Below are 14,313 nucleotides of genomic sequence, written 5' to 3' on the forward strand. Positions count from 1 at the left end.
AGCAGTTAGAAGAGAGTATGCACGGCTGAATTTCACAAAGGATGCATATACCTGATTGGTAACGGTAGTATTACCATCTGACAGATCTGAAGGGTAACCAAATTACATAAATCTGGGCTCATTGCACTTTGCACATCGGAAGTGCAGCCACATATAAAAAATGGAAGGCTAAGTGGCCAGGGAATGATGTATTTAGTACAGTCTTCTGTGTTACAGTTCAGTTCCTAAAATAGAAAGAAAAATGCATCCAGCTCCCTTCTCTTGGCCAAGTGCCACAGTGTCTGCTCGATGTTCATTGGCTGTGAGTGTCGCATTGATCTACACAGGGATGAGAGCCAGGAAAGAGATGTCAATGCATCTTAACAGCTACAGAGGTGTGTTTTCAATGTTTATCATAATTTAAACTTACCATGGTCTAATTTTATTATTTAGTGTGTGTCATGTTAGTTTGGAAGAGGTGTGCATGAAAAATGTACAATATTTAAAATAATTTCTACCAAAATAACAATTCCATACAGTTGGACAATGGTCTGGGTGGGTGAGAAGGAGGGACCTGTGAGTTGAATCTCATGGTAAGTAGGTGTGATGGCCTGGGAAGCATGGGGTCCTGAAATAGAAAGTACTGTAGCTCAGAATTCCTACAGACCACAGGTCTAATGTCAACCAAGAGGGACACTAAAGTGAAGGAAACCTCAATGTTTCATTCACTATTCTCAGTCTATCAATAACAAAGTGGTAAACCACTTGGGTCTAGTTCAAATATGTAGTTATTTTCCAAGCCTTTAGCCTAGAATGTTGAAATTCCCATCTTCGTTTCCAGTGGTCAGTTCATATTGATAAGGATGTGAGTTTTTTAAAGTGATTTCTGGCACAGTAGTGATTTGAAGGTCAATTTGTCCACAGTAGGTGGGGTTTGGTATATGTCCACTTCCCAAAAAAAAAACACACACCACCTGAATTAGTTTTTAGAAGTTAAACCTTAAACTTTATTTTGTAATTTCTAATATACATAAAATCCAAGAGGATATGAGCATGGATTGCCTTTTTATGTTTTAAGTCTATTTTTCCCTGTAAACAAAGATCTAAGAAAAAAAGTAACATAAAAATAGAACTCTGAAAAGCTGAATAGAAACTAGTGCTAATAAACACTGCTTAGTTAAACACTAAGGACTCTAAAAGCACCCCCCGCACCCATGCAAATTTAAGCCTCTTGCAGACATACAGACAAAAAATAATAACAATTACACGCAGTACTTTGTATTTTACTTGGTTGTGCTTTTCTGACTTAAAGATTATAATGTTGGGGAATGTATAGCTGTGTTCTGTTTTTTTTCTAAAGTTGATTTGGTAAATAAGAGAATGCCAGTGTTTACACTTAGAAATCAGCTTAGTTACAGATTTTAAAAAAAACACACTCATATTAAATGTTAACATTTAACGATTTCAGCATTGAAGTGCCAAGAGTAAGGGAGACCAGATCTTTGGCAACGTTGTGAGGCTTACACACATTGGGGGAAAAAAAACTATAAACACAAAAACAAGGTGCTGAAAACCCACAATCTGTTGTGTACGACTTAATATATCTACTGTACCAGCAGTTTAATGCACATTTCCTTTTGCTGGTGAATCCCTTAAGTGCTCCTGTGTCATTCCGGTTTGATTTCTGTCTTAAAGTTTGGAACCCATGAGTACAGAACATGAAATCTACACTGTAAACACTGAAATTGAAGTGAATGAGAAAAGCTTTTAGCATCAGTAGGGTTCTGGTGATCAACTTTACTTTATATAGACAAATTGAAGCAAACTTCCCAATGCTTAACATCTTGCAAGTTAAATGGTTATAACTTATGCTTTTGTTTCTTAGCTTGTTTGTTTGTCCTAGTACATATTTGGGCAACTTGTCTGAAATCGGATGTTAATTTGAACATAATTGTACATACCATTTGGGTTCAAGGTTGCACAGTCTTGGCTAGTTTATTTATATTACATCACAGGGCTTAATTCTTTCCATGCCCTTGACGAATTAATCAAACCTAATTAAGACAATAAAGCAGTAATTAGTGACGAAGTGGGAGTTAAGCTCAGGGAGAAAATGGATTAGAAGTGCCCAGCCGTACATCTCACTTCTGATTTAGCCTGCAGAACTCCTAGTTTTTTACCCTGCAGTAAATCTGGCTAATCCCAGCAGAATTCCTTGTTTTATGATTTGGCAAATAAAGGCAAATCTCCAGTGCAAAGTCCATGTTCATGTGTAGTTAGAAAATGCGATATACAATTCAGTAAAAAAAAAAAGAATATGGTTGAACTATATATAAAAATGTAAATAAAGAACCTTAAAAAGAGTGCTACAGTAATGGGAGAAAAATGTAATGTCCTAACCCTTACTAAAAACAAATGTGATAAAAGATTCTCATTACTGCATCTCTCTTCCCACTGTATATATAATCCCAGAACCCTGACATTCAACACAAGGTATTGGAGGTTACATAGTATTTTTAGCACCAAATGACCCAGTTAGAGTGTCCTGTTCTGTCTGCCAGAACCCTGCTTATTTAAAAGATCCGAGGTGGGCAGAGGGGAAATAAAGATAAATGAGATTGCCATCCGGTCCGAATCACCCCCTTGTGCGTGTTAGCATGGCTATATTGTTAAAGAGTATACGATGTCTCACACCTAAGATTTGCCTTTAGCTGCCTACATTTGCACAGTGCCTGGATATCCGAGTAAAGAGGACAGTGAGACAGGTTGTTCCAATGACCCAGGTGGCAGGAGAACAATGCACTGGTGGATTCCTTCATTCTTCATCTGAAGTGCTCTGATCCAGAGAGTAGACCATGAACAGGATGTCTGGCCGGGTGGGCACTGAGGGGTGGCCTGGTTTCACAATCTCAAAGCCCAGGTAATGGAAAGTCTTTGTGATAGACACTGCAAGATATGGAAAGCAAGCAAAGAAAAATCATTACACATTCCCAGCCAGATCCTCTAGTGAGTTGTTTGATGTGTCTAGGAAACTTGTCTTCGGAGAAAAATTAAAAGGGTGAACATGTTGACAACAGTTTTGTTTTTAGAGACTCATACATGACTCTTCTGAGCTTAATACATAACACTGGTACCATGGTTTGACAGGTTCTCAGCTCAGTTTTACAACATGGGCATGTGAACTGTGCTAGCAAAACAAACTGCAAAATTGTCTCTTACATCGATCGTCTCTGCTTTTGTAAAACCACAGAAAAACATAATTGACTTTCAACTTCTCTTCTGCAAACTCCAGTAGAACAGTCAGTCTGCAACAGAGAGAGAGAGAGAGAGAAATTATATATATGCAGATTTATGTAAAAGTTCCATGTTACATAATATCAGCTGTATTTCTCTTCCGAGTTTGCTCTCAGTGTTGCTATATTTGCTTCTTTCTGTTGTCTTTGTTTTTAAACAAAGTGCTTTTTGGTCAGTACCTTGCGGACATGATCTAAAAACTGTAGTTGTGTGGGAGACAGGAATGATAACAAAAAGGTTGAGAGCAGCACTTTAGTTCTTGATATTTGTGTGGAGGTGTCATCTGTTAAGGATTTAGGTTAGCAGTGATTAAAAGACACCATTGTAATGCTGTGCTCTACAGTTAGTGTTTAACATCCCTGCAATTTTTTCTTCTTCTGATAAATGGAAATTCAGAATATTGTGCAATTGCTTGAGTAACCATGACTGTGTTACTAACTGGGAGGTTGTTAAGCATAAAATATGGTATCTTGAGATTTTAGTTTGTGACTATTTGGCTAGTGACTCATAATGGTTACTGAAGTATGACTTGACTTTTTCAGAAGAATCTAGAGTGGTCTACAGCTTGTTATACAGGATACACATATCATAGTATATTCCAACTTTTCCCGAGATATGTTGCAAAGTGACAACCTCTTGCCGCTCCTGACACCTAGGGAGATCTTGCTGGAGAGAGCAAGCAGCTGAAGAGAAAAGATTTGGCCTGATAGTGTGCCCTCACCCCTCCTTGCTTCCTTCTGGTAATGCCCCCTCTGCAATCTCCAGGAAGAGGCTGCCTCCAGACAGCACAGCCTCCCAGTAGGACACCCGGGTCTCGCTCAGCTGGTACTGGAAGTACAGAACTGGTGGCGTCCCATTAACTGGAGCAGCCTGCGTTACTGTGAGTCTGTCATCCTAAAGCAGGAGAAAGGAAGAGGTCTGTGATTTGCCTTTTGCATTTCAGAGAGATCTAGACTAGGTAATATGTTGTCATTAATTAACATCCCTTTTGAACAGTGAAATAGCTTCTTTTTTTGAGAACAGATGAGTTTGACATGATATGTCATACACTGGGAAAGTGAAAAAGAAGATAACATTACGTTCTTGCTCAACATCCTGAAGTAATTATATCACATCCATTTGTTTTCTAGTTTATTCACTGCAGGCTCCTGCATGTTTGAAAAGGGAATCTGAATCTAATCACCTGGCCTATTTGTACTCACTTTAACCAAAGAGGCCTTTTTGAGATGTATTTTATACTACAGACCAGTATTGAAAAAAAATAACCAACCCATACTGGGCAGTTCCATTCCAAAAGAAGATCGGGATTATTTTAGCATTGTTGTTTCTCACAATAGTCTGACTTTAATACTGACTTTTTATTCAGTATTTTAATTTTGCAACATAAAACTTTACAGAATGTAGGAATTAGTTGTTCATAGCTTGTCTGAACTGTAGTGACATAAATTGCATTGGGCACAGGGCTGAGGAAACTGTTGCTTTAAGATTCAAGCTGTTCTTCATGATCAAGCCATTAGTCAGCCACCACTGCTTTGATAACACAGGCTCTTTCAGGTGTGCGGATGGTAACGGCACAGATATTTATGATCCGTCTGATCCTGATCCGCTCAGCGCTCGGGCTTGGCTCATGCTTATTATCCTTTATTAACAACAGCAGACAAGCTGGCAAAGGTGACATTTCCCAAATGAAGCAGCCTTTCATTACCATGCATTCATCTACAGATGTGAAGTTCTTTTCAAATGCAAAACTCACCCCAGTAATGGAAGAACTGTGTTTTAAACTCTGAACCATTGGTCATTTTATTAACCCTGCTATTTACCCTCATAGTTACAAGGCAAAACTGTCCAACACCACCAACTCCAAGCTAAGGAGACGTGTTCCTTCTATGTAGTCCATCTGGTAAAAGGTAGATCGTATCCTGTACCCAGCTGAAATGTCATGAATTCACAGAGCTAAATTCACTACAGCTAGACCTTGGGGCTACGTGACTTGACAGAGGGAATATTGCATTGATTTACCGAGTGCTGAGCTGAACTGGAGTCAGTAATGTATACATGTCCGAAATGGAGACCAGATTTAACCTGCATTTCTGGTGGCGTTTCCTCACAGGAAAGGAGTACGATTTGTACTTTTAACACCAACATGTTGTCACATAGTCTGTGCAGAAGGTTTGACAATTTAAAGGAGTCAGACGATTTCTTAACAATGTATGAAAAATATTACTATGGTTTCACTTATGATTTATGGTAAGTATGTGTAAACTATACTACTTTGGAACCTTGTAAAGAACCAAGCTATAAGAACATCTAAATTAAATCTGATGATCTGTAACTAGGTTTAATGATATTAGTAGTTTCCATTTCTCATCCACAAGTAATTACTTTAATGGCTTGGAGAGCCTAATTTATATACAGATTATATCTAATCTCTAATCAGGAATTTGAATACTCATTTTGCTCTGTATTAATTTACTAGCAATTGGTCTGTGATTAAGTACTCTTAATGGCAAGTAGAAAGTTTAATCCTTGAATATAGGTTGTGGAAAATTACTAGAATGTTCTATGTTGCATCTTATATGTGTAGCTGAAATGGTCAGTAGCAATGAATGAATGCCTTTAAAAGCAGTTTGGCTATTCTAGGGGGGAGATTCAGAGTCGGCAAAAATTTTGAAAACACTATGTATTTTTCTCTTTCTAGATTGTGTCAGCGTAAAATACATTTTGTAGAGAGATGTCGTAAGAAACAGGAACTAAGTGCAGGTTTTGTTTAAACAATGGGTTTATCATGATAGGAAACAATAATAATAAAAAGTTACTGCGGACTTCCTGTGTTTCTTCAGAACATGTCCAGGCTTGCTTGTTGCGTATGATATGTTATTATGAGTCCCAGATTGAATTAAGCAGGAAATTAACAAAGCCTAATGCCATTAATGGTTACAAATACACATTTATGTCATTGGAGAAACATATCTGTTTGTATTTCTTTTTGAATACAATTGATTATAAGGGATACCTTATAATACCTGAACTAAAATATATACTTAGTTTGGTTTCAGTATTATGTCAATCCTGCTTGCTTACACTGGGTTTGTGGAAGTTTGAGCTACTTGAAACAAACTAACGGATAAAGAAAGAGCATTTTTATAAAGTGTTATGAATACTAACCCTGGGTCAAATGCTCAATGGCATTGTAATGGGGAATACCAATCTGACTGGGAAACTACTGCTATTAATGTGCACTACAGGTGAAGCGGGGAAGGCCCTGCCCGGTCTTACCTTGTGTAGGAGCACAGTGAGAGAGTGATCCCTGCCAGTCCCTCGCCCACCCGGGATCTTCACTAGTGGGTGAGGGGCATCAGGAGCACCACAGAGGCCCTGGAGCCTGGTGCCTGGTGCAGTGGAGCTTGGAGCCCATTAACGAGGTACTAATGTGGGGAGACAGAGACTTTAGATGAGGCAGTACCTTATCCTGGATACTACTACCCAGAGGTATTTGAAATGGCAGATTATTATTTCTTAATTAGTTAAATAATCATCATCATCATCATCATAATAGTCATAACATTTTAAATTGGCAGCCATGTTCTTTGTGCTATAAGCGGGAGGCATGTGAGTTTAATATACATTTAAAAAAAAAAATACAAAAATCAAACGGGTTGTATTTTATAGGCAAACCAGCGTTGATTGGTAAACTCTTCAGTCTTCAGTATCATAGCACCCGTTCCAGTGCTGACTGAACACTCCTCGACTGCTCAACCCAGCTCTGAACAAAGCCCTAGTCGCCAGCTATAGCACAATCTGCGTCATCGTAGTTGACCTGCACTGACCTAGATTGGATCCCTATAGTCTGGCTGACGTTGCATCATACGATTAAGACCTCTGCTGAAAGTGATTCCCGTAGCTGTTAACTTCACTGAGCCGATCCAATGCATGAAGCACGGGTGATGATGGGTAATTAAATTATTGTTATTTTTATATATATATCTTGAGACTGATGTCACTGCCACAGTCATAAGACTCTGACAGAATTACAGGGTTTGTCTTCAAACTGTCATCATCTGCACTGTTGATGTTGTCTATTTAATTCGTTTTACTTCATGTGTAGACTAGTGAAAGATCCGTTATCCCTGCCGAACTCACATCACTGCTGTTTAATCACCACTGATAAAGGCAGGCATCTCAGAAGATTGTTGGGTTAGAGCATTTCAGAAATGATCTGAGAATAGAGTTCTCTAATTATTTGCTTTAACTGCTTTGGAGTACTGCAGCTTTAAAGTAAATTGGAGGTTTAATCTTGGAGGAGAGCCAGAGGTGGGTGTTTGCATCACAAATAATCACATGACCGCGTCTGTTCTGTAAACACGTCTGCAAATAGCTTGGTAGCCAAAAACACACGTCTGGTTCTTAGGTTACAGTGCAGAATTTCTGTCCAGAAATGATAGCCCCCCACTGCAGCCCACAATCACATTCCCCCCTTTCATTTAGAAGATAAGCTTCTGTTATCGGTCACCAGGGCTGCAAGCAAACACACAACACAGCCTTTCAATTCCATAATTAGTTCTGTTCACATTAAGTATTCACAACCTTCACAACGGTAGTACACAGATTGCCAAGGCCAAGCCCCATCTCGAACACTGAATTGTCAATATCCCTGGGCCAGAAGGTCTCCAATTGAAACTCTTGAAACACGCGCACACACACACACACACACGCCTGCACAGACTACATGGTCTTTGTGTGGAGGTACACATTCCTTAAAATATGGTAGAAGAAACCACAGATATGAGAATTCTCAAAATCAATTACAGCTCGTTTTCTGAACCAATAGGATGTCCACCCTGTATTTTCACTAGCAGTTAGGCCTTTATGCATCACCCTCATGATATAATACCATGTTTATTCTGCATCAGATAATGTTGACTGCACAAGCAACAGGAAACCGATTTGTCAGATGAGCTTCTTATCAAAGCAGACCCACTTGCAAGTGAAGTAGTAAACTAGGAGGCAGGCAGGCAAAAAGGAGCATCTGTCCAAACTTTAAGGTTTAAACGGCATTAGTGAAGAATTGATTTCATAAGCACATACATAAAGAGGATGAACCAAAAAGTGCTGGGTTCCCTTTCTGGAGCTGTAGAACTTGTTAAACAAATGTGGCAAGGATTTTAATCAACAAGGTTTAATTATAGTTTTCGAAGAGAAACTCAAACTAAATGCCACTAATGCTATTGGAAGCAACCTGAAATGTAAGTTGAGGTGCCGAGTCTCATTCAGTACTTCTGGAATGTGTTAAATGAACATTGTGTTATTATTGTTTCTGTTATTTTGTTTTCTCCCATTTCCCCCACACAACTATCTAAAACAATGACACCTAAATACCATACATCTTCATGAAGATAAACATCAGTGTTAGTGAGGAAAATGAAATGAAATACATTCTCTGGGAATAATGTTAAGGCTGTGAGTGAAATGCTATCTTGTTTTGAAAAAGAAGACCTATGCCCTCTGACATTACACAGCACCCTGGACGCGTTATTATTATCTGTTCGGCTCATCTTCCCTGGCTGCTCCGCAGAATGTCAGCTCACTTTGAAGGAGGCACCCGCTGACACAGGGTCAGACTAAGACTCTTAAATGGGAAAGGGGGAATTAGGTCACAGTAAAGGGTGTTAAGGGTGTAAATATCTCCTTGTGGGAAAGGCAATGCAGGCATTCGATTATACAGCTCAAAGATTCTGATCCGAGAACTGAGATTTAAAATACACATTTAATCTAGAAGTTAAGGAAGCAGGGGATTTGCCACAAGACTAAAAAAAGAGTAGGTATTATTTTGCTTATTATGGGTAAAGCTCTGCGCTCTGCAATGTGACTCAATATAGATAATTTTCCACTGTGGCATAGCAAATATGCTTGTATAAGTGGTTGCACAAAATTGGTAAATACCTTTAACCACTGGTTTATTGTACTGTATTGTGAGAGAGAGTGGAAAAAGTTATATGAAATTATCCAAACTGGCTTCAGGCCTCTTTTTCCAACAATAAAGCCGTTTGGCAGCCCAATTTGGGTTAATTCTTCCTGAAATAATGGATTATTTGTTTTAGAGCCTAAATTTGGCCTCGTGAGCAGTGGTACGGGGGTGGCAGACATTCAAAGAACACAAGCTCTTTAACAGGAAGCATAGTGTCTTCCAGGAAATAACTACGCTGCAGCTCAGGGATGGGAGGCAAGGTGAGATGCTAGGCAGCTTGGAGGACTTTCTAATAACAGCAGCATCTACTTTGAGGCAAACAGTACCTATTCTAGTTTCTAGAATTGAAGCCTGTCATAGTGCTTAATGTAAGCAAAATGTTTAATTAGACATAAATTATTGTTCCAAAGAAAAACAAGGAGGGGTCTTACACTGGTTCAATATTAAGGTCTCCTGCTCTTAGTCTGTTACAACAGTTTTCCACATAGGTGTTCTTTAGCGGAGATGTATACGTACTGCTGTAGATATTCCTACAGTTTGTGGAAATGGAATCAAGATTGTTGTGTCCCGATAAAAACTGTATTCCAACATACATCACTCAGTACTGGTTAACCCCTGTGTAATTTTACTAATTTATCTTAAAGGTAAATTCATAAATGGACAATATCCATAAGAATGATCTATCACAAGATAAGTTGTCTTTATCTTTTATTTATGAGAAATGTAAACATGTCTCCTAAATTTCACATTTGTAGATCATTTCTCCTAGACACGACAGTTTCTAAAGCTGTCCATTACAAATGAAAAAAGCATATTTAACATGTGGATACTATTGTTGTTGACCAATCAATAAGAAAATGATACAATTATTTGAAGAGGAAAGGCTGCTGTATGTATGCAGTGGATCTGATTGTACAGATGTAAGCTATATATTTCCTGTTTTTAAAGGTAGAGTAGCTAGCTGCATCTGATGATATGCTCCAAATGAAGAAATTTGCATTCTCAACAAAATGGTTATTAGTTTAGGTGAATTACAGAAAATCTGAGATAGCACAATAGCAAGTGTGCAGGTTTGTTCCTGCTACACTGGCATTCAGTTAATCTCATTAAACTGTTACTGTGACCCTGTTTGAAAAAAAAACAACAAAAAAAACTGCCCTGCATAATGCATCCTGCACAGCAGCAGAACTGAGACTATGTGCCGAGTGATCTCTAATCCAGGACCTGTGACATAACTTCTTCCATCCTCTTTACAGGTTGGAGTGCCCTGATTGAACAATAACAGAGTTATATAATGGCTTCCAGATCTGGGGCAGTATGATATTCGCAGCCTCCCCTGACAAATGCTGCTGACAGGGAGCACTGCTTTTCACAGCAAATCATGGTACTTTTGGTTTTATATTGTGTACACACAAAAGGCTCTCTTCTCATGTAGTCTGAAATCTGCCTTGCCCAGATGCAACCACTTAAGCTGCACCAAGAGCTTAATTTTGTTGCTTCTTTTTTGTTTTGTTTTCCGTGCACCATTTGGTGTGGAAGTCATCAAGTGAAGTGACAAGTGCAGCACTGCTTATGTTGCTCACAGCCTAGAGAATGAGGGTGGGGAAAAAAACTCATCTTTAAATATATTACTTATGCAGAGAAATTCATTGCTAACAATCTTAGCCAGTGAAAGTCCTTACTAGTCATTTTGTGTGCTTTTAATTTAAAATCCACTCCATATAGACTTAAATAATTTCCTCAGAAATGTATAAATGTATGTTATATATATATATTGACAAAACTGTGAAATTACTGAAATGTGAGAGCAGTCATTCCTTAGTCTATATATTAAATAATCTTAAGAATAGTTTCTCATATTAGTCACCTATAAATAACAAATTAATAGTTAACTTGCATATATGGGTTAAAACATTAGTTCCATATTGTAGTTTGATGTTGTTATAGTCAGACCAAGCCTACCTGTTGTACAAGAGGTACCCAGATTACAGATTGAATAATTTTCTAATCATTTTCATGCATTTGATCAGAACCAATGTATAAAGTTACATATCCAGTCTATGGCACAGATTATGAAATGGGTGAACTGCCTCAGCTGCTGGAATAGGGCTTTCCTCACAATGTAAGCTTTGCATGTTGGAGGAGACCCTGAAGCAACACACATGAACAAGACCAGATGATTTATAATGTCTGGATTTGCTTAAATCACAACTACCTGCATAACATTCTTTCATACTTTTGCCTTCCATCTGAATCCTATGGGAATAAAAACACTATTATGCTAAAGTGAGGAAATATACAACTGATGTGCACCCTTGTCAGCTGGCACAGTACTGTACTCTTAGAAATCATGTGCAAAACAGGTGGGGGTTTTAGTGTTGTTGTTTTTTTTTGTTTGTTTTGTTTTTAACACATTGCTGACTTTGATTAAGCCCAAACTATGTGGTGTTCATTCTAAACATTCAAATCATGCACCAAATATGCGTCGGTATTATGAACACGTTGAATGTAGAATTACACTATTTGTTTGAAGATTGAGGACTCAATCTCTTTAAAGAAAGACAGATGTTATTACACTGAACGGAATGTGATTCTCAAAGCTTTTTCAATAATTAGAAAAATGCATATAAATACATACAATGTGGAATGTTCTTCGGTTTATAAATGATTGTGGTTTGCCTTGCACAAGATAAAGTAGGATTGAGATGCATCTATATACAAGAGAACAAGTATATCGGTGTCTATGAAAATCCAGATAAGTGAACTCGGAAAGGGTAAGGTTATATACGATCAGGCATTGGCCCTTATTTCCTGAAAAGCACAAAATGCTGCACCATTTTGAATGCGGTACACATTCACAAATTCTGACCTTGATAATGCAATTATATTTAACACAGAATATGTTTCATGTAAAACAGCCTCGATACTGAATTGTCACTAAGGCGACAAATCTTATGATCTGAAAGTGTTTGTCTGCAGTTCAGTTTGATGTGTTTAATCCTCACGTTGACAAATAATGTTGGACGGAAAAGCTGCTTCTGCTGCCACAACAGTGACGAGAGAAGCGTCTCTGGGGAACAATCGCTTCTGCTGTGTGTGCTTTGTTGCCAAGCCCATTCAAAATTAAAAGCAATCCTTTCTTTTCCTAATTATTGCACAAAACATAACATGAGTATTAATACATAAAGTATTAACAACGCGTGGCTCATGTTCATAATAATAATAATAATAATGTGTGTTACTTTGTATACACGTTAATTTCGTTCTGACGTAGGTCATCTTAAATCATTTGGACAGTCAAACTACAGAGATGTTTTGGTAAATATGATCCTGCCCATCTACATTGTGCCAAAATAACAGCCTAGGCCAAAATACTCTGCACCATGTCCACGAATAGGGAAGTGAGGAATTGCATGGCTATTCTTGGTTCCTGGCCCTGATCGCCTACTGTATGTTATTAATCAAATACACGAATTAGATACAGAGGGAAAACGAGAACAAAAATGGTCGCATCACGAACGATGCAATTCAAATGTTAGGCTATTTAAGCGCTTCTTACTCGACTTGCTACACATTTTGCTTACAAAGCTAAAACAGATATACGTGCAACTGACACATACAGCACGATATTTATCTTCCTTGAAAAAGATGTTCCAGAAATTTCTTTAAGGCGAGTATCTAAACTTCACTCTCAAGTTACCTCACATCTGGAAGTGAATATTATTTCAACAGCTCAATCCAATTATTATGAGTAGTAGTAGTAGTAGTAGTAGTAGTAGTAGATACATGTATTCCTTTGTAACACTTATGTTGTAGTAGTGATATGCATTTTAAAATGCAATGGTACTTGAAATAAACAGGAGTTGCAGAAAGTTCTATCAAAAGCTAATCACAGGCTATAGACTGCATGGAGACAAGCAAGGTACCCATTACTTATACATTAAAGACCAGAATGAACGTAAATTGCAAAGTCTTCTTCATTTAAACAGCATCGTAAAGTACAGTGCAGTAAATCGTGCACATCTCACTACACCTACCTTTCTTCACTATTTAGCATGATCACTTCGGAGGAATCGAGATGTATATTGTATCCTTTCTGACAACCAAAGCAGTGACTATTTAATAGAAGCTCCACGGAGCGGTTCACCATCCGTAAAAAAACCGTCAGGATCACTGAAACATCCCCAGTTTGCCTTTGTCTCTTCTCTCCGGACCAGGATATTTTGTAAACACTTTAACTGTCAGTTACAATGCTCAGTTACAATGTGGCTAAATGATTGCTTCAGGTTATTTAAACACCAAGAGCTAGGGGATCATGGGTAAAGAAAACAGGCAATCGCGTCTGGGTGTCATGAAGTCTAGTGTGTGTGTGTGTGTGTGTGAGAGAGAGAGAGAGAGAGAGAGAGAGAGAGAGAGAGAGAGAGAGAGAGAGAGAGTGTGTGTGTGTGTGTGTGTGTATATATATATATATATATATATATATATATATATATACGTGTGTGTGTGTGTGAGAGAGAGAAGATAGCCTTTCTTCTGCTGGCTAATTATATAAGTGAATTCGTGTTCAGGGATGGTTGAGTCTCAGTTCTTTATGTCAACACAATATACCGCAACTATTCTGTATTTTAGGTTATTGTTTTGATTTTAGTTTTTTTTTATCATAGCCTCTCCCTGTTACACCCCCCCCTCTCTCTCTCTCTCTCTCTCTCTCTCTCTCTCTCACACACACACACACACACACACACACACACTGTTATTCAAATATTATTGAAAGAAGAGCCCCCTGCCCTCTCTCAGGGTGTTGTTGTTGAAAGTATCCCTTCATCATTCTGCTGAGCATAGACTTTCTAATGTTATTTTGTTCGTGTGGGGAAACTGCAGTCTCCCTTTAGATGATTTTCAATATAGGCAAGATAATAATCATAGCGTGACGTTAAAGCCTGTATTATGTAACATAATGACTTTATTGAACTATATATATGGGTGTAGAAAGTGTATACATTATATTTTTATATTTGCAGTTGAATGCATTTTTTTAATTACTTGCATGAGATTTTAGTAATTACTGTCCAATT

General features: G+C 38.1%; 1 protein-coding gene across 1 annotated transcript; it reads right to left on the minus strand.

Moving 5' to 3' along the window:
• Window positions 1–958: 958 nt before the first annotated feature.
• On the minus strand, window positions 959–13,614 carry oaz2a (ornithine decarboxylase antizyme 2a). The gene is given in 6 exon segments (XM_066701710.1): window positions 959–2,925; window positions 3,199–3,284; window positions 3,995–4,167; window positions 6,550–6,630; window positions 6,632–6,698; window positions 13,276–13,614. Coding segments are annotated over 6 exon segments (651 nt in total). The 5' UTR covers window positions 13,389–13,614; the 3' UTR covers window positions 959–2,794.
• Window positions 13,615–14,313: the final 699 nt, after the last annotated feature.

This window comes from Amia ocellicauda, chromosome 4, assembly GCF_036373705.1.
Source record: "Amia ocellicauda isolate fAmiCal2 chromosome 4, fAmiCal2.hap1, whole genome shotgun sequence".
NCBI lineage: Eukaryota > Metazoa > Chordata > Actinopteri > Amiiformes > Amiidae > Amia > Amia ocellicauda.